The sequence below is a fragment of the Cyrtonyx montezumae genome, unplaced genomic scaffold (genome assembly GCF_038088225.1).
Source record: "Cyrtonyx montezumae isolate F1298 unplaced genomic scaffold, pur_monq_1.0 scaffold_10, whole genome shotgun sequence".
In the NCBI taxonomy this organism is placed as follows: Eukaryota; Metazoa; Chordata; class Aves; order Galliformes; family Odontophoridae; genus Cyrtonyx; species Cyrtonyx montezumae.
This window is the reverse complement of record NW_027071826.1, coordinates 40,635,413-40,662,069: the sequence shown is the minus strand read 5'-3', so window position 1 is coordinate 40,662,069 and position 26,657 is coordinate 40,635,413. Positions and strand designations below refer to the sequence as shown.

Here is a 26,657-nt window from a genome sequence, read left to right as displayed (position 1 = left end):
TTCTATTCCAAGATTCTTTTTCTCTTTTCCCCCACTACTTTCACTTGCAGTATCCACTCCAGTGTGTTACAGATGGAGAAAGTATGCACCTTTGTGCAGATCCCATCCATCCCCGACTGTAATTTATGACATCTACAGCACATTTTGGTGCAAGCAGCCTTGAAACTCTCAACCGTCTTGTATTTCACAGATGACAGTACCCTGGTCAATATAGGGGCAAGCACATTCCAGCTGGAGAGCAGGCGTGTTTTCACTGAGTTGTGGATTTTCCAGATTCTTAATAAGAGCAATTTCTTAGGCCTTATTTGATCATCTGTTACATTAAGCATATTAAATACGTATTAAACCTACCTAAATTCAAATTTCATTTTAGAAATGTGAAAAAGTCTGATAATTATTTTAATAAAATTTGCCCTGTTAGAATCAGCATATGGAACTAATTTGTAAACATTTGCTGCTGTAAGGCTGCACTGATGGTAACGCCCATTATGCTGTCTCATATTAAAATCACAGTATATTATTCCTAGGTCTCCAAGTAATAAGCCATCAACGCAGACTGTAGGCAAGAAATTATTTTAAATTTAAAATCAGATTTGCAGGATTCAAATTCACTGCTAACTTAATATTAAAACAAATCAGTGAAAGATGGCAGGCTGCAATTGGTCCTAAGGTCTCCCATTAATTGGTCTCCCATTAAAACAAAACAAAACCCAAACCCAAACGTTACTGTCTTTCTTATAAGATCTGTTTTATTCTCTAACTTGCCAGAAGACTTTCTGTCTCTGACACAGCTCTTCCTCTGTGCTGAAAAGAAAAGCAGTAGGAGAAAAGACACACTATATACAGGTACTCTGAGAAATAAACTTTTTAGAGATTTCTGGGTACTTGCAAACCCAAAACTTTGCCTTCACCTCTTGTAATATTTGTACTGTATTTCTGGATTGTCAAAGGAAAATTGCATGGTAGGAAAGTAGGACAGTAATTGTCTGCTTTGGGAGAAGATGAAGAACAAGTATTGATATGATGACTGGCAGGATACAGAACTTCTTATAATAGCATTATTTTAGTGAGAAAAAATGAAGAATGGTGAGAATCTTTTGCAGGAATGCTGTTCAGCTGGGTGAGGAACAATCACCACAGCTCTGTGGGAGGCTGCTCAACAGTTTCCATGTGAATAGTAAAGCTGTAAGGAAGCACTAGCAAGGGCAAGGTTCTGCAGGGGACTGAGGGCCTGAAGGTGGTCTCAGCCCTATTGCTGGAGAAGTGGAAGGGAAAATGTCAAGACAAGCTGGAAGGAGAAGAGAAAATCTCACTGCTTCCAGTGGGGAAAGACTCAGCAGTAATCAGAGTGGCACACCATGATTATTTCAAGACTAGTTCGTCTTTACTTAAGAGCTTTCATGAGCACGTAAAAGTGCACTTATCATTCCCCCTTCCCTCAAAAACACATCTAAAAGCAGAGTTTTGGCACACTTGAAAAGTTATGCCTCCTTATGCCCAGCTATGAGCTCAGGAATCCGCTTTTAGGTGCTCACACTATAAAAGCCTCTGCTGAATAGTTGTCTGATGAAAGTAGCTTTTGTTTCAGTTGGAGAGGACATCCCAGCTCTGGTTTGCAAATGGCTACCGTTTCTGGATAAGGGAGAGCTCATCCATATTGTATTTTGTATCAACATCAACATCAAAATCACTAGAATGCAACAGCATTGAGTGAGCATTAAAAAGAAACAAAATGTATAACATAGAGTACTGTATGCTTTCTAGTCAACACTTAATTCGCGGCACTTCAGTATGACCCACTTCTGAGAGCAGCAGCCATGAGAGCAAATAAAAATGACAAAATGGAATGACTGAGATGCTGCAAATATTACTGACAAAGCAAACAATCCTGTGAAAGTGGCTGACAAATGGTTAACAATATGAAATGAATCTAATGGGATGTTAGTAAACTGAAAAATGGAGGCTTGAGAATTATCCCACAAGATTCATGCTTCATAACTGAAATAAACTGAACATAGGGTCAAGACCCATGCATGAGTCACTGCTGAATTCAATTCTGCCTTACCTGTTTGTGAAAATATGGGAACTTTTCCAAATGAAAAGCCCTCAGAAATGCACAAAAGCCTGACCATGGACTGTTCCCCCTTTACAACTTTTTCTGCCAAGACAATACAGGTTATTTATTCGTGGAGGACATGATCTTGCGTGGTTAAGCATTCTGTACAACGCCCACTGCTGGGGTGACTTCCAGCCTGCCAGGAGGCCACAGGGATGCTCTGCAGGCAGAGTCCGTTAGAAAATAGAACTAGCTCCTCCCTACTCAAAGCTATCAACCATTTCAGGGCGGTGATGGCAGGGTGCAATGGTGGTTGTTCATTATTCCTTAATAGCACACAAGAGCAGAGGCGTAGCATGATGCTCTCACTGGGGGCTGTGCTTCTTCCTCACAGCCACAGGCTCTGTCCTGCCTTAATCCTGCTGGCATTATGCAGCCAGTTTGCAACTCGCTCTTGATCACTATGTCGCTAAGCAACTGCTGGGTTCACAGAGCGAGCACTGCTCTTAACCTGATAAAAACCCTGTGATAGCTTTCTCCCTCCTTTCTTTTGGCAGCTTCATACAAGTCAGTAGGCTCCCAAGTGAATCTGTAGCCTTGCTATGTTTATAGTATAGGACTTTGTGATGCTGCTATGCTTCCCCTCCTCTCTGCCCAGCTGTGGGGAGTGCTTTCAGTTCCCAGCACAGTGCATGTCCAAGTTCTGGGATGGGCACAGCGACCCAGGGCAGCAGTGGGCTGATCTCAGGTATTTAGCTTAGGTGGAGCCCTGTACTCAAATGCCCTGAGCTGCTGCTGTAAGAAAATTTGGGCAGAAATGGAGGAAGTGATGGCTGGGTGTTGTAGCCTCTGATTTGAGATCCTGACTACATGGATGGACCAGATAAAAAATCTGATCACCGAGAATGGACTCCACAGTTTTTTAAAAGTGGACAGTGGCCAACATGAAGAGTGGAATGAGCCTACGTGAATTCAAAAACTCTGGTCCAGAACCTCCTGATCAAACCATTCAATCACGGATGTAATGTGCACAAGGAAACAAGCACTTCCTTCTGCTTTCTCCTCTTTGTCTGTCCCTTCCCAGGCTCCTCATCCTGGCCTGCAGCTGGTCACTGCCTCTGAGCAGCAGATGGTTTCCAGCCAAAGGTTTCCATGCTCTATTTAAAAATCTTCAAACTCAGTGTCTCCATAAGAACCACAGAAAACTATAAATACACTGTGTAGAATTACTGCTAAACATATAACTGCTAAAAAATGAAGACTAGGGGTTGTTCTTTTTTTAATGTAACAATTGAAAGAGAAATGATGCTTAGTATTGTAGAACAATCTCTTCATAGTCCCCATTTGTCAAAAACAAATAAAGAAGATCAATTTCGCAGGTTTCTGTAACAGGCCATTCCCAAACTATTTACAATTTAATTTACTTTCATGCTGCCCTAGTGGTGCAATTGCTGTGACCAAGCTACATTTGTATATCCACTGGCCATACAGAGATAACTCCTAGAGATATTTAGAGCTGCTTCCTAGGCTTCATGTTCCACAATGAAAAAATGCATATTTTAATTTCACCAGGCTGCTAGTGCTATGAGCAGAACCCAAGCGAGCCTGAGAACATTCCTATTTATAACACTTCCCACTACTTCTCCTTGGCTGAAGGGTATGAACAGACCTACACATTTTTTATCACCTTCCTTTAATTCGGCAGAATCTTTGCTTTCTGAGAGCTAAACTTCCTTGCTCCTTTTCTCTTACTATCTCAAAGAAAAGGGCCACAAATTCTACAATTGGTTCAGGTACATTTTACAATATGAGAAAAAAGAATTTTAGCTTTACAATTGAAATATTAGCTTCAATACCTCGGCAAGATGGTACTCCCTGATCATAATATATTACAACTTTGTAAAAGATTGTGTCAATCGTGATCGAGCTAGAAAAGCTGTAATTTATCTAAAATTTTAAAGGTAAGGTAGAAGAAAAAGCAGTAAAAATAAACCTTTGTCTGGGAAGCATTTACCATGCATCCATGGCCTTTCCGTAGGCACCTCCAGGAGCAGAACTGATATTAAACATAGGCAGTCCAGGGCGTACACAACACAACAAAAAACAAAATCGGAGCACTTCTCCACTGTGCTAATATGGCTGTTAGACTTTTGCTCCCTCCTTCCCACTCTTTGCCCAGCTCAGAAGTAGACCCTTCCTCACCCTCTGCTAGTCTCAGAGCTGGACAGGGTATACCTCTGACCTTACCAGTGAGCTGCTTGATATACAGCTGCGCCCTACACCTGTTAGACAAGAATAAATTGTCTGAGCACCTCTGACTTCATTACTTTTATAGCTCAAGGTCCTCTCTCTAATTTGCAAATACACCCTTTTAGGCAGACTTTTCAGGAAAGAAGAAGAATATCAGACAGATTTAAATGATTGTGTGTTTTTACTTCCAGATAGAGTCATGGAATCACAGAATTGCAGGACTTGGAAGAGACCTCAAGAGGTCACCTAGTCCAACCACCCCAATAAAGCAGGCTCCCTGCAGTAGGTCGCACAGGTAGGCATCCAGACAGGTCTTAAATATGGCCAGAGAAAGGGACTCCAAAACCTCTCCAGGCAGTCTGTTCCAGTGCTTCATCACCCTCACCGTAAAAAAGGTCTTCCGCATGTTAGTACAGAACTTCTTATGTTCAGGTTTTAGGCCATTACTAAGTCCATAATGAAAACTGTTTGCCAAAGCTAAGCTATAAGAACTAAAAAGACTAAAGGGCAGAAAAGCAAAATAATTTCCAATTGCTGTCAAAGGCAGATTTTTCTCTAAAATGCAACTATATGATGTGGCTCTTGCTTACGTGATTATTTTCTCAAATAAAATGAATTCATTCTTCAGATTATTTTTTGCAGCCTTTATACTGGCTTGAATTTCTTTTCACAGAAGGGAGGTAAACATTCGCTTCTACTTTTCTCACTTTTCTCTGAAAAATGTGCTACATATTTACAGAACATTGACTCAGTTATTATCTATTAAAATAGCGATGATAGAGACCTGCACTGAAACCTGGAAATAACTGTCCGTATAAAATATACAAGACAATAAACATACTGTACACATGAAGTCAGAGGCAACATGTTAATATGACTTAACAGGATGATGAAGCCCAAGCAAAAAAATTGCAGACATATGAAAAATATGAATTGAAACTCTGAGAGTCATCTGCAAGACAAGACTTACGTAAATTCAAACTTAGTGCACAAGTTTTGATTTTATGATTACCTGAGATATTTTCAAGTGTACATGGACAGGGTTCAGTTGCTGTGCTAACTTTCATTAAAACTGTCTTAAGCAGCCAGTGTACATCTGTTCATTATACAGATTTCATTTCATTAAAAGCTTTTCCCATACAGGCAACTCAATTTCTACACCAATTAGCCAGTACTAATAGGAATCCCACAATTCTGGCATTTTACTTCCATTTCTTCATTCTAAAATATATATAACCTCCAAACCATCCTGTGACCAGTTAATAGCTTACAACTTGCAAGTAATAATGGCCTGACCCTGAGTCTTGTCATCACACTGGTTTCTGAATAAGCAATCATTCGCATTTAGCAGAGCCACCCTCTTGCTAAAAGAAAATCATCTTAATGCATGCAAAGTATGGTAGTTTTTCAAAGGCCAGGTCATTTATTATCCAGCAGAATAATTATAATAAAATTTACTTAAGAGTTACCCTTTTTAATAAGCAAAATGAGCGCTACATCTCTGCAAAAATAAATAAATAATTAAATAAATAAATTTGGTGCAGGCCAGGCCAAGCAATATTGAATACTTCAGTAAAAGGACCATTTAACTGCTGTGAATTTCATGATATTACACCATTATTTACAGGGAAATGTGACTACATAATTACCTATGCATTTACCTAATGGTGTCTGACTACTCTGAGTAGCTTTTGATATCACTTGTCTGGAAATGCATTACACTGCAGTACCAGGATGGTGCTGTTGGGTGAAATGAGCCACAGTTTTGAACCTGTGGACATCACGACTATTTACTAGCAAGCACTGACAATAGAAATTAAGAACTTAAACCCAATAAAGAAGAGTGAGAAGAGGCAATAAATCAACCATTTGGCAAAGTTACAAACAGTGCAAAGTGATGGCAGAGAGAAATTTTCTAAGATGGTTTCATACATAGGTCACTCCAAAAGTAACGCCTGCCATTTATTTTTCATTCTACAACAGATACAAAGAACAGACTAACACTATTTGATAGAGCAAATTCTCAGCTACAAAACACTGTTTTCCAATACAGTCACTACTATTAACTGTGCATTTTCACCAGTGATGAACAAGGACCTGCATGCCGCACTCGTAAAAAAAATCTGCACAAGCAGAAGTGACCCGCTGTCATTGTCACTGCTGCTGAAACATACCACTCCCTGCCTTGCTGTGCTCACATCCACTATGTGGTCTCTATAAATATTCAGCAAGTATTAACAAATTTTATGTGGCGGCATTTTTCCTGCATGGAGGAATTCAGTTCCGCACTTTTGCTACATACACATTTCTATGTCAGACGCCATTTTGCGAGACACCATTTTGTCAGACACCATTGTGTCAGACGCCATTTTGTAACACGCCATTTTGCGAGACACCATTTTGTCAGACACCATTGTGTCAGACGCCATTTTGTAACACGCCATTTTGTCAGACGCCATTTTGTCAGACTGCCCCTCCACTGCCACCTGTCGCACAGCAATAAAATCTAACAGAATACTGGTGGGAAAGCTCAACCTTTGCTGCTACACCACCAACACCTGCCTCTGACATCACGGGCCAACATAATAAAGAAGGTGGCACTGACTTTAGAGCAGGCCTCGTACTTCGTGGTACAGTGGATTATTAGAGATACAAGCAAAAATCAAATGTCACACAGTGAATGTGAATTAAGCCTAGACAAAAACGTTTTTTTACCTGTTTGAAGCCAAAATAAGTTCTGAGACTGAACAAAAATTTATCACCACATTTTGAAAGAAAAAAGCTACTTAAACATAAATCTGAATAACTCTTGTCAAAACAACTGACAGGCTTATGCAAACTGCCTCAGAAACTGGAGAATACTGAAAGAGCTTCTGTCCTAGGATGCTGATGACAGAAACATGGGTAGTATAGGAAAATCTTCCCCTCTGTAAAATTGTTTGCCAGAGACTATGCATATAAGCAAGTATGTACAATAAAAGGTGCATCCTTCTTTAACTTATGTAATAGGGAAAGTTAAGGAAAGGGTGAAAAAAAAATCAAGCCATTTTTAGTAAATTATTTGGTTATTTACATTTACCTTGTACTGAGACTTGCAGTTTTTGTTCCGGTAGGTGACTCCAATCCTTCCCCTGGCTTTGAAGATTTCTCTCTGTTCATTTGCTGGAGTATTGAGTTCAATTCACTAATAACATTAGCCTTTGGGCCTGAGAGAATTGGGCTTTTCACCTCCGACACATCCCCCCATAGCTTAGATGTCCTTTGGGGAACAACCTTTGCCATATTGGGCTGCGCACCGATGGGAGGTGGGGGTGGAGCGGGAGGAGGAATAACAAAGCTGTCTACAGTTTCTTCAATTAGCGCATCCTTGTAAAGTGCATTGCTTTTGTTGATTATGGGCTTCATTTTTGGCTTAGGAGGTACTGGGGGTTTGTCCACCAGAAATGTTTGCCCATCTGCATAGACTGTACAAGTATCCACGTTCTCGCACCCTTCCGAGGATAAGGTAGAGATGCTGGACACCGTTGAGATAGTGCTGGTTGTCTCTAAATGATGGTCACTACTACTCCGACTGTCTACCTCCTCAATCCCAGAGTCAGTGACGTTGTCAAAGCTGTCAGGGGGTGGCAGAAAGGAGGCAGGCAAACAGTTTGAAAGACCCACTTGCTTTTTACTCTCTAAGGAATTGGTTGGCTGGCTGGTGACAAATGGCGCAGGTGAAGGTGTGCCGTTTTTCCTTTGCTTAATCAAGTCCGTGAGAGCTGAAGTGGGGACTGAGCGGTCATCGGGGATGTCAAAGCTGTTGGCAAACTCTAAGGGGGGTGGTAGTGGCTCAGTAAAAATAAATTCTTCGTCAATATCAACTGATGCTAAGGGTGGCGGGGGGATGCGGAAGGGCAAGATGACTGGGTCGTCGACAGAGCTCGCTGCCACAATGGTTTTGCAGGGAGATGCCGGTGGCTCAGGCACAGCAGGCACATTCAGCTCACTTTCAGCTTCCTCACTCCCCTCTGGCCGCTCTGGCAGGGAGTTTTCGGGGCTTGGTTCCATTTCAGCTCCCTTTTCCTCTTCATCCTCAGGCGTATCATCTGACTTCGCCGTGTCCACAGTATGAACCATTAACAAGCCAGCTGACTTCTGTTGCGAAGTATCCACAATGTTTATCAACATGTTCTTCTTTTCTTCAGCCTTCTTTTCTTTCCCCGCATCTGTTTCATACTTGTTCTCAGTCTCCTGCCTTCGCAGTGGGCCACGAGTATTTTGCCTAGTGACAGTAGCAGTAACAGGAAATGTTGTTTCAATATTGGGTCTCAGCTTTGTATCGATGTAAAGTGGTTTATTAAGGTCAGCCTTAACAGTGTCCACTTTGCCTGGAATCTGCTGTGTTTGTTCTTTCATGGCTCTGTCCCTGGCAGAGAGAGCGAGGGCTAGCGGCGAGTTTGGATCTAGCAGCTTTCCTGTGACCGGGTGAACGTAATTATCGGAGGTGGATGCATTTGTGGACTTAGCTGCCGCTGTACTGTTTTCAGTACCTTTCGTTTTGGATGAAGCATTTAATGTCCTTGCATCACTTTGATTGCTGGGTTCACTGCTATTAAAAAGATTTTCAGGCTCTCTAGGTGCGGGAATTGGAGATGGGGACATAAGCTGCCTAAAGCCATCTTCACTACTAAACACGGCTTCATCAGTAAATTTAGATTGCCTCATACGTGGTGTTGGTGGTGTTAGTCCAACATCTTCATCTCCTAGGTCTGTGGAGAGGAATGCTGGAGAATTACGCCTTGCTTCCAGCCTCTTTTCCCTGTCCCTCACTGCTCCAGCAATGGCTGCTGCAAACGGACTGCTGACACCTAAACTGTCATCAGGTCGGAGTTGCCCAGGTTGCTCTGAAGACTGAGGATCAATTTCCATGCTGCTCCCTTGGCTGCTTTTCCCACTGCTGCTGGTGGATGGCTCTTTCACAATAATTGTGGGGATTGGAATAGAGCAGGTTTTCTCTGGACTATCTTCAACATTGGATTGTTTAACTAGCATCCCCTTCCGCCTTGCTGGTTTGGCCGGTACATAAACTGCTTTGCTTGCAATCTTCCCAACCTCGGAATATGGGTTTTCAGGCATCTGACCCCTCTTGTTCCTGAAATTTGCCTGAGCTGTGGCACTCCGACTGTACAGGTCCTCAGAGTCCAGAGAGTAACGGTCCAGTTCTCGTCTGTAATAGATCCCTTTGTCCCTTATCATTGTTCCCACATTTTCAGGCCTAACCAAAGAAATTTTTGCACCTGAATTCTGATTAAACGGAGGTTTGATAGTTCCATAGCTCCTTGATGTTGGGGATTTGGGAGCGTTGTACAGAGAGGGAGAAGGTGGTGGTGGTGAAGGGGGTAAGGACTGCGGTGGTGGAGGGATATCTTCAGAGGTGTCAGGCATTGAAAGACTTCTGGTAAACTTCAGCATAGGAGGAGCCAAAAACTGCCGTTCTTCCTCTGTAATTCCTAAAAAGCAGAAAGAATATTAAAACACGGCATTCCAGTGGAAGCCTTTGTACTGCAGTGTCTCTGCATCCAGCCTAAAATGCTAGGGTATATTTCACATGGCGTGAGGCCTGTTTGAAATTGCAAATCTTTTGCCTCATTCAAACAGTAAGTATATTTCTTGTTGAATTTCCAGAGGCCAGATGCCAGAATCCAAAAGGATGCTACAGAATTTTAATTAAACTGATCATTGATGTGTAGGGAAATGTTTTGGTTTTATGTATCATCAAGGTAGCTGTAGAGAAGCACATTTTCTTCCAAAATTATTGAGCAGGGAAGATATTCTGAGCAAAATAGTAGCTTATGCCTGGCTCTAGCGATTTCCAAATGCATAAAATAATGCAACTTAGAAACATAATGAATTTTTAAGATGCACTGAAACTTAGCAAAGGGACTGAGAAGATCCTACTGGGAAAAAGTCATCTAGTTTTATTTCAAGAGACAACATTACATGATTACAAATATGGCTTTTAACATAAATAAACTTGATAATGAGAGATCTTAGATGGCCAATTTTACATCAGTGTAATGTGGTTCTAAATTGAGAAAGATCACTACTAAGATTACCAAGAACAAAACAAGTTCAAATTTGGTTTGCACTTTTTTTTTCTCTCTCTTTTGTATAATCATTAATTGACACAATTCTTTGGAATGAGAAGAAGGTGATTTTTATTCCCTTTGATCAGTAGGGATTACTTTATAACCTACTACACATCATTGCAACACTTCTGTCTCAACAGTAAAATAAAAATGAATGACATTTTGCCCTAGGTAATGCACTGCAATAGAATTATTTGGGGATTTTTTTGTTGTTGTTGTTGGTTTGATTTTTTCTTTTCCTTCTCACTGTTATTTCTGGATAAAAGGAAAATGCCAAAGAAAGGAATTAAATCAGAATTCCATAATACTTGCCTACTGCCATTAAAGCAGTATGTGGAAATTAATTTTTTTTTTAATTTTTTTTTTCCACTAACAATGTATAAAGAGAAAATAAAATAATTCACCAAAGATGGTAGAGAAATACGCTTCAAGAAAGAAAGTACAAAAAGAGGTACATTACTAAAAAGAAATTACTAAAAGAGGTGAATAATGCACAAATGAATTATGCATGAGAAACATTTTACCTATAGATTTTTGTCTTCTCATTGTACCCCGAGGTATACCCAGAAAAGGACCTTGAGGACTCCCTGGTACAGTGGGCGTCATCACAGCAATACCCTGTCTCTCATACATGGACTATAAAAAAGCAAACAAAAGAACCCACAAGCATTAAAGAAAGCAAAACTTTCTCCCACGCATAAATAACTCTTTGGTCACATCAACTAATCCACTACCTGCCCCTCTTAGAATTCTTACGTACAACAGCAAATTTGCTATTCCTTCGAGAAGGATGTGAAGAGAAAGGGAAGGCTGGGATTTACTTATATGTTAATAAAATGATAACAGCTGTAAGCAGATTTAGTTGAAATTATTAACATGGCACTATGTTAAGTTTACAGCACATTCTGTGTGCTGTGAGAGAAAGGAAGGCAGCAATTGCATTTCATTTCACTCACTTCCTAAACACTGCCACGCATGGCATAGGCATTAATGTTCACTTTGCACCAAGCAGTATGCTCTCCTCGCTACTGATGACAGACCTGCTCCTGGGTCTCGCATAGGTGGTGCTTTGAACAGGGTTACACTGGAAGATGGATTCTCAGCTAGGAACTGTGAAACGTCCCCTGAATCCAAATGCACTCAACTGCCCTTTCACATTGGTTATCACACAACTATTTGTTTTCTGCCACAAAATAGTCTCTATTTCATCCTTCCTAAGCTACTGAGAACAGCAAAGTGCTTGTATTCTACAATTGAGAAATCAAATTTCAGAGTTCTGGAAATTAAATTTTTACTACATACCACAGTGTTAAGGTCAACTCTTCCCTTACAAATCATCCTGTATTATTTCATCAAGATATTATATATGCCATTAGGAACAATAAAAAATATGAACTGGTAGAAACATTCATGTTAGTGGAAACTGTGCAGCTGCACTAATTCTGGCACTGAAACTGCATGAATCTACTTCAATTTTCAGTGGCGTTTTCTAGTTTGGCCTTAGTTTTGTACTGACACTCTCAAGTTAGAACTTACTGTTATCTCACCAGCTGACATTACAGGCAGAGTAAGGTCACTTCTGTTTCAATAACACCAAGATAGCAACGTTGTTGAAATGACAGTCTCAGAGTAGGTATAAGAATATAATGACAAAAGGTTTTAGGAGCCAGAGGCTCTTCTGTTAAATGAATTATTATCGGAAATATTGAGTAAATCAAGGCTACAAGGCAATACAATCCGCACAAGCACATAAACCATTATTTAAAATTCATTTATACTGTGATTTGAAATTAGTACACTAGCAAAGTACCCCTTCCAAACAGTTTCAGAAGCGAAAGCAGTACTTCGTAGCTACCACTCACATTCATATCTGTAGCTGAGGGAAAACATCTACTAGAAGGCCTCTGTTTAATAGTTGCCACTCTTGAATCCACAGTTGCATTGTCTGCAATTCTTGATGGCTTGGAAACTGGTACTATTTCATCCACCTTATCTGTAACATAAAAGTATTCAGTAAAATAAATATCATTTGTCCAAAACCTGAAAAATTAAGTATTGCAAGGTCAAAGGAAGAGATTTACTTTTCAAAAAAATGCAAATAAAAAGTTTTTTTTTTTTTTTTGGCATTTTAACAAGGCAATGCTTGAGCATCATAAGTCGTGCAAGCCGAGCACTTTCCATTGCTGCTACATAACATGCATGCTTTAGTTTTAAGCCTGCATGCATTTAATGTTTACTTAGTGTGACTCGAAAAACAATCCTCTTCTTCAAACCTTCAAAATGTGAAGGGACAATATCTATATAGAAATGGAAAGAAGACCTTTAGAAATAATGAATCTGTAAAGAACTGTTTCAAATAGAGATAAGCAGACTGTACTTAGTCATCAGAATTTCAGTGATATTTTGGACAATAACAAGTACTCCAGAAGTGCTCTTTTATGTTGGTTTTCCTCAGTTAATGATATCTAATCTATACATGATTTTTGGATTATTAGATTAGCATTGTAAGCAACTGCATCATTCTTTAAATGAAACTTTTATATGTTTTATTACTACTATTATTTTATTAACGTAGAGAATTTATTTAGTTGTGGTCAGAAACAGACCAAACAGGCAAAGTCCAAATCAGAATGAGAACTTTAACATTTTGATTTGAGATCCTGATCTACTGTATGGAATGATGATAGAATACAGGGGAAAAAACTTCAGTCAAGATCTGAACTTTGGAGCATTTGCTTTAGCCCCAGTTCCAACTGTGGTCACAAACAAGATTCATTGTGTTTAATACCTCCGTTAGACTGAGGACCTCAAAGTACCAGTCAACTAATTATAGCCTTACAGCTCCTTTATACTGCCACTTTGCTACTACAAAACTAAGGCATGAAGAAATTAAAAGAGTAGCCCAAGCCAGCAGAACAGACTCGTTTTGAACCTGTACTAGAATCCAAACTTAGACCAAATCAACAAGATTCCTTTCTACCCCTTTCATCACATTTGCTTCCCTAAGAAATAACAGACTGCCCCATATTGACTATTCTGTACTTAATAATCATGTTAACTTAATGTCTCTTCCTTTAAAGTTTCACCAGAGTACAGACTAGTTGTATTGGCTGTGATATTTACATAAACGGAATACCTTAGCCTGGCTACTAAGCTTCCACAATGTGAGCAGAAGCTATGTTAATTTTCAGCAATTAGATCCGTCTCCCAAATGTCAGTATTTATTTCAGCAGAAAAGGATAGCTACTTCATTAGGATATTACAGACTGAAAAATAAACGAACAAATAAATAAATAAATAGCAGGCTTCTGGCAGTCTACAGATTATGCTACTCTGCAAAGCATCAGATTTTGGGATTTAAGCTTTACCTCTCACTGGAGAGCAGCATACTCAGGGCCTTGGCTATGGATATAGATGGGAATAAGGCAGGAAAAAAAAGGTTTTTGATCCCTCTAAACAGTAGAACTGGCAGATGCAAGGATGACATTTTACACGGGAGAACAAGAGAGGGAAGAACTTTTAGCCCCCTGGTTAGAAAGAAGGCTGTCCTAGAAGTGGATCCTTTGTTGTCACAAAGGGTGAGGGAGCAGGCAGGAAGGGAAAGATCGAGGAAAATCAGAACAGTGTTGAAAGCTATCTCACAAGATTGGTATCGCTGTTTCTATTCAGTTGAAGTTATCATATGATTTTTTTTTCACTGGTCTGCTTTATTTTTGTGTGTTTTAAATCATCCGGTGAAAGAAAGAAAGGAAAAAAATTTCTTAAAACCGTAACATGTATTCAAAAATAAAATAAACTTCAAGTCACATTTCATAAGACTTTGTAATACAAACTTTGAACTTCCAAAAGAAAAATATCTGCACTTCTGCTCAGCAAAAGGCATCATAAAGCAATGGTGTCACCATTAACATTTGACTCGTACAACAAAAATATGGCTAGACTGTAAAATTGTACTCAGGGGATCTATCACCAAGAGTTTCAAGGGTGGAGAGGTTTCACGTTAAGTCTTTCACACCCTTGTTATCATCCCAGAAGGCCTAAAAGCTGGTCTTTGGGATGGAAAGACAAGGAAGTTTGTGAAAATGAAGCATTCGGTACTCAAAATCTGTAAATAAGAAATATGAATATACCATGTAAGAACGAGGATCCCCTTTATTTTAACAGACACATGTAACCATATACCCATTCAGACAACAAAAAGCTACAGGGAAAGTGATGAGGCTATGACAGACACTTGAAAAGCATGAAAATATTTGCTGGGGAATGAAACATACATACTCTCCAACTGCACTGATTTTGCTAGACAGTACTATAAGTCAGATCTTAATATAAGATCTGACCAAAATATCAGTTGGTATCAATTATTCATACCGTCTACCACTTTCAGCTGCTATAACTTCTTTCTGTGTGAGCTTATTGCAGGTTTCTTGTCTGTGGACAGTTTCTCAGTCATTCTCACCCTATAACTGCTCCCGTTCAAGTGACCTTGTGCCTTTCCACATCTAGCTAAAGCACTGAGAAATGGGAGAGATCAGGTGACAGCTTAAGCTGCTTTGCAAGGAACTCTTTAGGGGTTCCTCAGACAGTTTTTCCAACAGCAGCACCGCTGCATCTGTGCAGCTTCTTCTTTTTTCTCTACTGTCTTTAATCCAAACGCAAAGATAGAGCGGAGGGTGTCCTTTTAAAACTACAGTGGAATACGACTTACTCTAAATGGCAGCAGCTACATGGCGGGTCCTGCAGAGTACATCAAAATCTTAGCATCTGACCACACTACTGCACCACACTTTTTTAGTGAAAATACTATGTAAAATAAAAACATTCTCACTGTATTATCAAACATATGTTAATTAGGCCAAGACAATTAATTGGCTGATTTGTATTCAGCTTCGTTCAAACTCATCCCAAAGAAATAAGATGTAAGCATATTGGGACAGACTTCCACTTGTCTTTGCCTTTAGCTTGGCTGTTCATATCCACAGTACCAGTGTGCAAACCATGTATGCATCGAAAACATATGTTCAAAAGGCCACACGTACTGGAATAATTGGTCAAGCTCACTAATGGACTTCTCTCCCAACCTTCTTGTGATCTTAAACATTCGTCAGCATGCGTTTCTTGTATCAATGAGAGGGGAATCTTACAGGCTTGTACTGGAAATTCTCTGAGGACACATTTACAAACAGCTTTAACAAAAGAAATATTAAAAAAGCCATGGAAGGGGTGCCAAAATTTGCACCTGGTGTAAAGTGTGTCAACGGTGTAGCCAAAGAAGCACGCCTCCAATGGTGTTCTCAGAGGGAACGCAGCTGGATGTAGGTGGAAGGGAAAAATATTCTCTACTGCAAAGAGCCTACGCTGGAGGTTGGCCATGCCAGCTGCATTTCATCATTAAACCATTCACTTAGCAAAGTACAGCCACAAGCACGCACGCACACACACTTATAAGGGAGCAATCTGTGGCTGACTGGTAGAATAACAAAATGTTATATCTGTTTTATTTTGATTAACTCCAGTCTCAGAGAAAGACAAGAAAGAAGAGGCTATGGCTCACTGGACAGAGAGAGCACCGCTCAGTTGTATTCACAGAAGAGGATTTTTAGGCCTACAATTATTTTCTAGTATTTGCCAAAGGAGGAATTCATCACTGCTTTGCCATATAAACTCTTCTGAATCCTTACAAAAAGTTACAACAGTATGTGGAGAGTCAAACACAGGAGCCATGCTACACCTGTGATCATTAGTTACCACGCTCAAGGGACTCCTAGTAACAGCATCCTTCCAGAGAACTGTCAGGGATACCACATGGATAAGCCAGTCTGATGCCTCTGCATGCATATAGCAATTTGAGTGCCACTATATTAAATTCCCCCGAGAGAGGCAGCACCAACAGATATAAAATAATTTATTGCAAAAGTGCATTTCCATCTGTCCTGTGGGTTACCAATTGCACCCATGTTCTACTCAGGGTGCCAGCCCTCAGGAGATTAGATGGCCTAAAGGCACAGAAAGTAGTTGCATTTTATCAGCACGTAGGTCATCTCTGATGAAAAGCTCTTTATCACAGACAGAGTACCCAACAGCATGTCATGACATTTACATTCTCAAGAGGTCTGGCTGCTAGGCAAGTTGCTATTTTTTTTTTCTTTTTTTTTTTCTTTTCATTTTCTTAAATAATTAATATCTGTGATAATTACAGGGGACAGTCTCCTCCTAGTAGATTTGGTGCAGGAGATGGCTCTTATCCCCAAGAACACATTGCTTAGTGACTCCTGTTTCAAATCCCCAGACTCTCTCAGAGGAAAAATTATAATGCTGCCCATCCAACCACCAGATCCATCATAAAAGGAGCTTTGAAAATGAGAGTCAAGTGCCTAGATAGATCTGGTGGCACGTTACTATACAAGCCCCAAAAGATAAATATGAGGTATGATCCTGGCAACATTACTTCTAATACGACATAGCCAAGACACGTGGATTAGCTCCACCGGGGGTCTTAGAAAGTGAGCTTGTCAGACCCACAGAGGATAAGAATGATCATGATCCAGTACAGGCTAACCCCAACACCTCAGGCTGGCATGCCAGAAACACCAGGCAAAGACTGATCGAACACAGTTTTGGAGGCGAGTATTGCCAAGACCTGTATACTTACCACCAACTCCAGAACGCTTGCTCAGAGGGGATGGGATAATGGAGAAAGAAAACTCAAAAAACAGCTGCCTCAAGAAATGACTTGTATTTGTAAGAAAAGCAATGAATGCCTGGCACAGAGTAAAAAAATGCTTGTATGAAGTTAAAGTGAAAGAACAGAGGCAAATGTTCTTCAAATACCAGCAGCACACATTGTTAACAGTGCAAATATAAACTACAAAATGTTAGACTAATCTAGTCAGCCAGAATACAATGTTAGCCAATGTAGGAAATGGTTGAATTCTGCCACTGATGGCCTTATGGCTAAGAATTAAAAGGACAGGCACATTAAAAAAAAACCCTAAAAATCCTATGGTGTGGTTATTTTTTCTTCCCTCCCCCTTTTGCCTGGCGCGTAGGCATGGGCAACGAGGCCCTCTCGGTTATGGCTCTCTGCAGCCGGCCACTGCGACAAGGCAGCGTGGCCTGCGGCGGTTCTCGAGAGTCGCTCGTCCCTTCGGCCCCTGGTAAGCACACAGTGGAGGCTGCCACTGCATCCTCACCAGTCCATGTCGAGGCACAGGTTAACTCGACATGGGGGGTGGCTCTTTGGGAGATGCGTGTTTCAAGGACCTGCGTCCGTGGCTGCTTGAGAAAAGCTAAGATCTCTGACAGGTAGTTATGGATGGCTCTTGTGGAGGTAGCCACAATGCCCAGCTGCAGCTCCATGCGGCCCATGGACTGTGACATGAGACCCATGGACTGTGCATGCTCCCTCTTGATATTTTCCAGCAGCTGCACAATCCTACTGTTGGTTTCCATCAGCAGCTTCTCTCCCTCTGTTAGCTGGGGCTGCCCTCTCCAACCCCGATCCCTAGGGACAGGCTCAACACCGCGGTTCTCTTCATTCATCTCATCATTGCCCTCCTCCTCAGGAGAGTCACTTTCAAACTGAGGAGTCCTACTGAGTGACTGATCCCCGGGAGACTGTACGTCCATGGTACACTCCGGAGTCCGCGCTGGCGTTTGAAATCCCTCAAAATCCTCCCCAACGTTGCTGTGCGTTTCAGACGAGGACAGCGGCCACTGCCAGCTCTCTGTGGTCCTGGCCGGCGAGTCTTCGTCAGAGGCAGGCACCGAGGATTCCTGTTCTTCAGCCGGCGTGGACGGCGAGCTCCCTCGGAGACGGCCAGCTTGCCCCGAGGATCCAGGAACCTCCCCATCTTGTTCCCCAGTGACATCTGGCAATCAAATAGAGGAGCAACAACCACTGTATCTGAGGCCAGGCAGATGGAGGAATCTACATGCATTGGACAACACATAGAAAGAAGCCAGTTGGGAAGCCAGAGTGTATGTGTTTGGGCAAACGGAAGGGCGAGCTAAAGTTTAATGACTGCATTGGGCATGTGGCAGTTGACGTTATTAACTGCTTTTCGTATAAATGCACACTGTCCTGTACCCACAACACACACAGCCATGCTGCATCCCAAGGCAGGAGCTACCGATTCACCTCATTGTGACTGTGACAGGAAATGTCAGTGAACCTATCAAAAAGCTCACCTATGCACTGCAGTGGTGTCAGTCAGACATCCCTGGGACGGGCTCAGGGCCAAGTGTCCAAGTGAGCTTCCTGTGGTGTCAGATGTGCTCCACCACTGGCTGAGGGCAGCCCTTTGTTGTTCTGAAGCACTGCTGGCTATCTTCACTTTTGTCCGACGTCTCACGTCACCCCCACCCCTAAGTGCGCTCTCTCCCAAATCACTGCTGCGAGCGATGGTGGCTGTCCACAGCATTTATCCTGTGAGCAATGCCCTCCCCATCTGCTGGATTTTCTTGCTCTTTTCTCCAATGAGTAGGTAATGGTACCTGAGGGCATTGCTCTCCAGGATCTCACTGTCTTCTGAAAATAAGTTAGCTCTGCCCTTCCCTGTCTACTTCTCCCCCTTGTCTGAGGGCATATGGTAGAAATCAGGGTGCAAGTGATTGTCTGTGGCAGTGCCACACCTACTCTAACATCCCAGTCTTGAAAAATGTTTTTCTGTAAGGATTAATTTATGCTCTTTGAAATATTTTATATGCTGCTCTTTGGACCTCAGTTTGAAGCTGTGAGCTTACATCTGGAAAGTATTGCTGAGGTCAGCTTAAAATGAAACTTCTGGTTCTGTTTATGAGCCAGGGTATGTTTTTGTTTGTTTTGTTGTGCATTTGTTGTTTTATATATAGTTTTAAAATGAAAGCTCCTTCTGAGAGACCCAAGGATCCCTTCTCCTCTATATCAGTCCCTGTCTACTCTAACTCTGATGTGGCAATCTTTATTTCTGTGCTCAAGTGCCTCCAATATTATATTGCTCTAAGAGGGATTCTGTGCCGCATAATATAATTATGATCTTTTAATGCTAAAGTAATGGATATTATTGATGCATTTAACTTATTCATTACTTCAAAGTATTCACATTCAAAGTATTCACACTTTGTCTCTATCTAGTCTGTTACTGTCCAGTTGCATGTTTTATGGAGAGTGAGGATGAGATTGTACTTGCAAAGAGGCATGATCTCCTTATGAAAATGGATTTTAGGGACAAACTGTCATGCAATCATTGGCTCTTCTACTCCATAGAGATTTGAAAGGGACTATATAAACCTGTCTGTAATACCTGCTTCTTCCTTTGCAATTCTTTTCACCCTTTGCCTTGCTAATACAGCCATAGCTGCAATTCCTCACTAACAAACCCCTCTTAACAGCTGTACTGTAGGACTACTCAATTAGTTCTCAGCATTTCCTTATTTGAGTACACATGTAATAAAGAAAGAAAAAAAAAAAAAACGAAAAAAAATACCCAAACCAGGGGATCTATTTTTACCACACATAGCAAACACACATTTCAGTTAAATTCTATGGAATTGGAGAAAGAAAAAGGGTTATATATACTCATTCTGGTAGATACACTGGTCATACAAAATATCTTATAATTTCTTGAGGTATATAATCAGAAAATTCCCCATATTTGAAAACTTCATTTTCCTGAAATGTTCTAAAACAATGCCCACCTAGCAATTGGTAAGTACTAGAATTAAACTAAAAGTTAAAAATTGAAACAAAACGAAAGAAAAATCTCCAAAATCCACATTAATTTATGAGTGTTTCTGTAAATAGTTTCTCTGAGTTTAGATTGCTCAGATTTAGGGGGATAGTAATACTTTTGTTATTTGTGCATGTTTGCACGTTTGCCAGAGGCTTTGAAGAAAAGATTATCGGAAAAATTATAATACTTTTTTGCAAAGTCCCTAATTCTCTATGAAAGCGCACCATTTGCCATCCTCCCAATTGATACTCTCAGCTTTTCAGAGCTGAAGGAAAAGCATCTGGCATAGGTGACCAATAACACAAATGACAAAGAGTCCAAGCAAACAGTCTGTGAGAACCCATGGGAGAAAGTTATCTGTGGAAACTACTGGCGAATACTTATGAATAATGAATACATTCACAGGTTTTAGCATAGGTTTGTTAACTTGACTAGCAAGGAAAAGTATAAATATTCATTAGCTGTTATTGTACATCACAAAGTATTCAGCAGTTCTAGTCACTTTGTTTTCTGGAAGCTTTGTGAAGCATGGGGGAAACCAAGGGTGTGTTACAGGCATGGTCTGACACAAACTACGTTCACTGCTGAGCAACGATGGGAAATCTGCCTCAAGGTCAAAGGCTGACACCACAGTGATGAATGTGTCAATTTCTGTCCAATAAATCCATTTCTTGATGATCAAAAGTCACCCTACACTCCTGTTAAGTTGATGGCACCAGCTACTGGGTCAGTGCTGTGGAACAGCTGTGCCAGTTACATACAGTAAGGCACTGGAAAACTTGGTTTGCCTGTAAACTGTCCTTATCCAATGAAGAAGCTTTCTGACTTAAACAGCAGGATTAAAGCTGCCTGAAACCATTACCTCAACCAATTGCCTCTACCACATTTTCTTAGCAAAGTGGGTCTTAAAAATAAATGAGGAGAGAGCACTAGGACAGCCAAGTCAAAATTGACTGTGGATTGACCTACGCATCAACATGCTTGATCTTGCTTGCCTGTTAATTGGCTTTAAAAATTCTCTCTCTTTTAAAATCAAACTTAAAATAAAGTGGTTACAAAGAAGCACAACTAGCTTCTTTAGCTGTGAAGCGAAGGGAAGAGGTCAGATTCTCTGATCTTTTCACCCTACAGTTCATTCCTACATGCAGCATCTTGCTTACAGCAACATATGAGACTTTCAAAGTACGTGTTTCGTCTTCTTATATTCATGACTAGTAATACCAGCCAAAAAATTAACAGTCTTCAGAGTTATGACCTGTTTCATGTTTCTAACTTAATGTTCCTTGCTCTGCTAGGGCATGATTCCCAGCTGGGTCCTTAAATGATCAAGTAAGGGAATCAGAAAGGAGCGTGCATATGGAGAAAAGGAAATCCAAAGGTTTGGAAGTTAGTGACCCACTGCATTTTAGCGTTAGTGCTTGATCACTGCATAACGCAGCTATTTCTAAAAGTAACGTGGGACTTTCATGTTTCTGAAGGCAGTTTTCTGCTTTACTTCACTTTGTTACGTTTAATCTGTTTTTAAAGTGGCTCCTGTAAGAGCTACTAGGGAACCGACATCAAAGTCCTAACTATCTTCCTTTCTTTCTTGCTGCCAGACAAGTCTGTTTCTGCAGCACAACTGGCTGCCTGTAAGGGTGTTTGCACTGGGCTGATACAGAGCTTGGTCTGACGTGGATTAACAGTAGTGTGGTTTGCGGTGGCCACAGGAGAACTGTTCTGAACATGGTGGCTATGTCAGGATTATGGAGCTTCTGGGTGCATGAATACATCCATCATTTTGGAGCGTTGCTATGCTACGTTGTCTCCTTGAGCCACAACATTAGTACCATGCTTTACTAATGACAGTCTTTCAAGTTATTAGACATACTAAGAATTGCAGCAGTTATCTGATTGAGATACATGGAGAATTGAACATTTGATTCAACTGTAGGGATAGAAGACCAAGACAGAGGCCAAGAACAGAGCAGGGCTTTTGGTATAGACAAACTTAAGAGACATCAGAGATATTTCTTTAACTTTTGTTCACTGAAGAACATTAGCGACTTATGCCTGTGTTGTGCCTTACCTGCCACTTGGACTGGCAGTTGATCCCTCCCCTGAGAAGTGCTGTTCTTTAAGAATCCCTCCTTTTGAAATCCCACCATTTCTGTTTCACCTCTGCTACTGGACCGTTGCCTTTTCCATTTACATTTCTTTTTCAGATTCCCCACCAGTAGAGCTGGACGTGAGGGGTGGGGTACCATCTTCCTGCTGACAGGTAGGTGGAGATGGCCCACAAGTGGGCCAGGAGCTCAACAACAGCGGTACCACAGTTGGGGAGCTTCCCAGGACCTGCCTCTGCTGCTCTGGACCTGGGCCTCTGCCTGTATCTGCATCATGCCTCCTGGGGTGGGTGCATTTTTCAAACTGCTTAGGTACCAAGGTGATAGATGCCTTGTAAATACCTAAGATAGATACAGACAGAAACTGTACCAGGAACAATCTGTTATGCAAAACTTAATACAATGCCAGTTGCACCTATATGCTGTAGTAACACCCACCTTTTCTAGCATCTGCAGTCAACCAGTCAAATACTTGGCACATGAATTTTTCCTTTTAAAAAGTGACGGAAACACAGGACATTCATTCTTCCTTGGTGTCAACTGGTCTAGAAACTTAGGCCTTAATATCAGGTACTGCATACGCACATATTTTGTTTCTACCACCTCCCCTAAATATGAGTGTACAAGTTTAGTTTAATTTCTTTCATTAACCAATACAGTTCATGTTCCTTTGTCAGTTATCTGTGAAAATCAGTTACATAAGCAATACTAAAACTAAAGGAGTAGTCTTAATGTGAGAAGAACAAAAATGCATAGAGATGCATTTGAGCCGTGTAAAGACAGGCCCTCATGGTGTTGGTTTTATCATTTTTTAAAATTATTTCTTTCTTTTATGTTTAAGTACAGGTAGTTTGTTTTTAGTATAAAGACAGAAGCTAACAAAAGTTAAATTATAAATCTGCATGCACAGAAAGAATGTCTAAAACAAGTAGGTGCTCTTGTTATCCACTGTATTCCTTTTAGATTTTTGTAACTTCCCATATAGAGGCAAATGACTTTGGCCTTCTTAGTTTGTTAAAGAATGATAAATACTTGATAAATACTTTAGGATGAATGTCTCTGCATTGGGATGAACTGCATAAAAGACAATTTGGGCAAACAGTACATATGGGAATCTGGATAATGCTTTCAAAGGAGCAGATGAACAAAATTCTGGAACAGCTTTCCAATACCAATGGGGGCGTAGCATCAAGATAAGAATCTATTCATTTCAAAAGCAAGCTTGTTTAGACTACAGGAGCTCATATGACAATATTGCTTGCCATAGAAGCAACTGTATTTGATGAATAAATCTGTAGTGTCTCTGCAGAAAAACAGATGAAATGCATTTGTAAATGCTTAAAAAAAGGAATCTCTGTTGCATTAGCAATGCCCACTAAAAATCAGTGGGTTTTTTTTTAATCTATTTGAATGTAAATAGAAAAAAAACAAAGACTAAAAGTAGATAAGGTGTAACTAGTTCTTCAACATACCACTAAGAATTAAATGGACAACCATAGCTAAATTATTGTCTCAGTGGAAGAATATTAAAGGCCAAGATTTAAACCCAAACTTGTTGATGATCAAATTTAGAGGAAAAAAACAGCAAGTCAAGCCTATGCCACCTAAGCGTTATGGTTATATATATACATATTAAAAGTACATATAAACTAGATGATTTGAGTTTTCAGTTAAAAAATCAGGGTAATATTCATAAACCCGCCACCATGAGCACATTTCAATCTGGAATTAACTCATTCCAGCACTGACCCAAATAAACAATTTACAGGGCTGTGCTTATGTCACAGTATCAAAATCACATGTTTTTCATATTGCAAATAACAGGAAGAGAATATTACTTTAGAAGTCAACGTGAGGAAATAACAGAAGTGATTTGCAACACAGTCAAAAACACAAGCCATTTGAAACATCTCCCTTCTACTAAAACTGAGTAAAAATACATTTATGTTGTCTGAGGCACTGTAAATTCTCCAATGTACAAAAAATTCAAAAATGGGAAAATAACGTAAAATAAATCAGCAAAACAAAAACTGTTAGTAAAATTAAACACTGAGCATCTACAAACATAATTACATGACTTAGAAAAATTATTTGTATGTATTGACATTAAGGAACTATCAAAAGTTTCTCAAAAGAAAGTGTGTGTTTCTAGGCCCGAAAATAACTTCAAATTACTACATAGAAGTCACATTTACATATCATAGACACACAACCAAAAGTAATTTTAGGAAGGCAGATAACTAATATTCATTCAAATTCTTTCTAGATACCATTTTCAAGTACCAGCTCTTCAACAGTAAGTTTAATTGATAAAATTATTTTATAGGCATTTAAAATGCACCTGCAATCCTGCAGTCTTACAATTCAGCCTACCTTGAAAGAGGAATGGTCATTGTCTAACACTGGTTTCTGTTTAAGAACAAAAACAAAGCAGAGAATATAGTCAATACCCACTCCTACCCTGCAAGCCAGGTGGAATTTAAGTGGTAATTTGATATTCTGTTTAAGAGACAGCATTTGAAAATTTGGCCTAGTCAGAAAAGAAACATAATCAACCAAAAGATACCAAAAAGAAAGGTGGAGGAACCAAGACACTTGCAGCCTTCTCCATTCTTACACTTACTCTCACACTTCCACACCGAAGGGAAAAAACAAGCAAACTATGATGAATTATCTAAAAACATTTATTTTTGATTATATTAGAAATTAGTTAACATGGGTATATGAACATTTGAAGAAAAACTGCAGCAAAAGGGGTTTTGAGATAAGGGAGATAAGTCCTTCATCTCCCTGGCTCCTGAAAAAGAGAGAGAACACATTAAAAGTGTTGAAAAGTTTTCCATTGTCCTAACTGCGCCGTGTTGGGAAGTATATGCAGTTCTTACTGTTCCTCATACACTCATGATTTTGAGTATGTTGTTAAATATTCAGCTGATAATATCTGAGTATAACAAGTGACACTCACATATGCCAACGTATTTCATTTGTCTGGCTCCGAATGCTACAAAACCCGTATTTTCTTTAACACTTACAATTCTTTTTCCAACTTCTTTTATACCATTTTCTTGTCAGTTGATGCAGAAAGGTTTTGAAAACCTTTTCAATTGCTGTCCTGTAGCAAAGAAAAGCCAGCATTAGGAAAAGGCACTACATTCACTAGAGAACAATCTGATAAATTCAAAATAATACTAGTGTACAGTGCACAGTGACTCATCTGAACAACCTGTTCAGGGATTCCCAGTTTTGTCAAAGTGTCATTTAAAGCATCCCATCTCAAGCAGTATAAACCCTTGTTGGAAGAAGCGTTCAGGACTGATAGCTACCTGTTAATTTAAGATGCTGTGTCAAATTGTTGCTAAAAAACAGCACATCTGCTAGGTTTCAATTAGTTGTTTTTTTTTTCCCCTAGTGGAAAACACAGCATTTTCTCCTTGAAATCTGCTAACTTTCAATACTTTTCTCTTACAAAGTGTTTTAAAGCAGATATATTATGGGTATAATCAAATCCTGTATCCTCTTACACTTCTGTGGGCTCCACATGAGATAGACTACAAGTCATAAAACCTGCAACCTTCTTTCATCAGCACAAAGGTGGAGTCCATATTATGTCACACACGTGCACCACAAATTCCACCCAGCATCACTGCTACATGCTTGTGAAAATGACAACTAGATGACAAACTTTATCTTATTATTGCTAGCTCATTATAATTTCAAATAGGTAATGCAAATCAATTACTTACGAAGACACCATTCAAGGATTCTTCATTAAGTCTGATGCCTTTTGATCTCATCTTCTAAAATACAGTTTCGGGTGAAGATCAGAAAACCTTCTTCCTACAGAGAAGCGCTGTGGATACTGGAAACTATCAAAGAAGTTGATGTTGTGGGGGCTGTAAGAGTTGTTTTGATGATTTTTCCATTGTTTCCTGCAGACAAATCTCCACCATCAACTCCATCATATTGAAATTAAAAAATGACTTTTGAACTCAGACGTCTTTTGTGAGGGATTTCTTCAAACATAACATAACACTTTAAGTTAATCCACAGTTTGGCATTCATTCATATGTATTTGCTCTGCAATTTCATTGTTTCAGATGCCATTAGAATGTGCCACCTTTGAAACAATGGACAACAAGAATGAGATGAAGTGTGAATGCTTATTGCAGACAGAGCTAATAATATTTCTTTTGAATGCCATCAACTGATATTTTTCCATTCAAATGCAGCTAAGACTTGATGCCAGGTAACAATATTCTATGTCGATGATATCACAGTTATTTCTTATCTAAGATGCAGCACTAGCATCTAAACTGCTTACACGAGGAAAATCCCAATATTGGTCCTTTAGCCCACACCAAAACCCAAAGATCAGAGCTATCAGTATACACAGGAATTATTT

At 40.0% G+C, this 26,657-nt stretch overlaps 2 protein-coding genes across 2 annotated transcripts in view; both read right to left on the bottom strand.

The window, feature by feature from the left end:
• Positions 1-26,657, bottom strand: part of SHANK2 (SH3 and multiple ankyrin repeat domains 2) — a 330,531-nt gene that overhangs the window by 5,709 nt on the left and 298,165 nt on the right. Inside the window, exons 22-25 of the mRNA XM_065755018.1 lie at positions 12,675-12,734; positions 12,300-12,430; positions 10,962-11,073; positions 7,386-9,798 (exon numbers count right to left, since the gene is read on the bottom strand). Coding sequence (XP_065611090.1) covers positions 7,386-9,798; positions 10,962-11,073; positions 12,300-12,430; positions 12,675-12,734 — 2,716 coding nt within the window. The remainder of the gene's footprint in view (positions 1-7,385; positions 9,799-10,961; positions 11,074-12,299; positions 12,431-12,674; positions 12,735-26,657) is intronic.
• Positions 15,243-22,781, bottom strand: LOC136060463 (uncharacterized). Its single transcript, XM_065755017.1, has 3 exons — positions 22,694-22,781; positions 22,219-22,597; positions 15,243-18,308 (listed from the first exon to the last, which is right to left on the bottom strand). Exons 2-3 carry the CDS (start codon positions 22,394-22,396, stop codon positions 17,449-17,451), a joined length of 1,038 nt encoding a protein of 345 aa, XP_065611089.1. The 5' UTR covers positions 22,397-22,597; positions 22,694-22,781; the 3' UTR covers positions 15,243-17,448.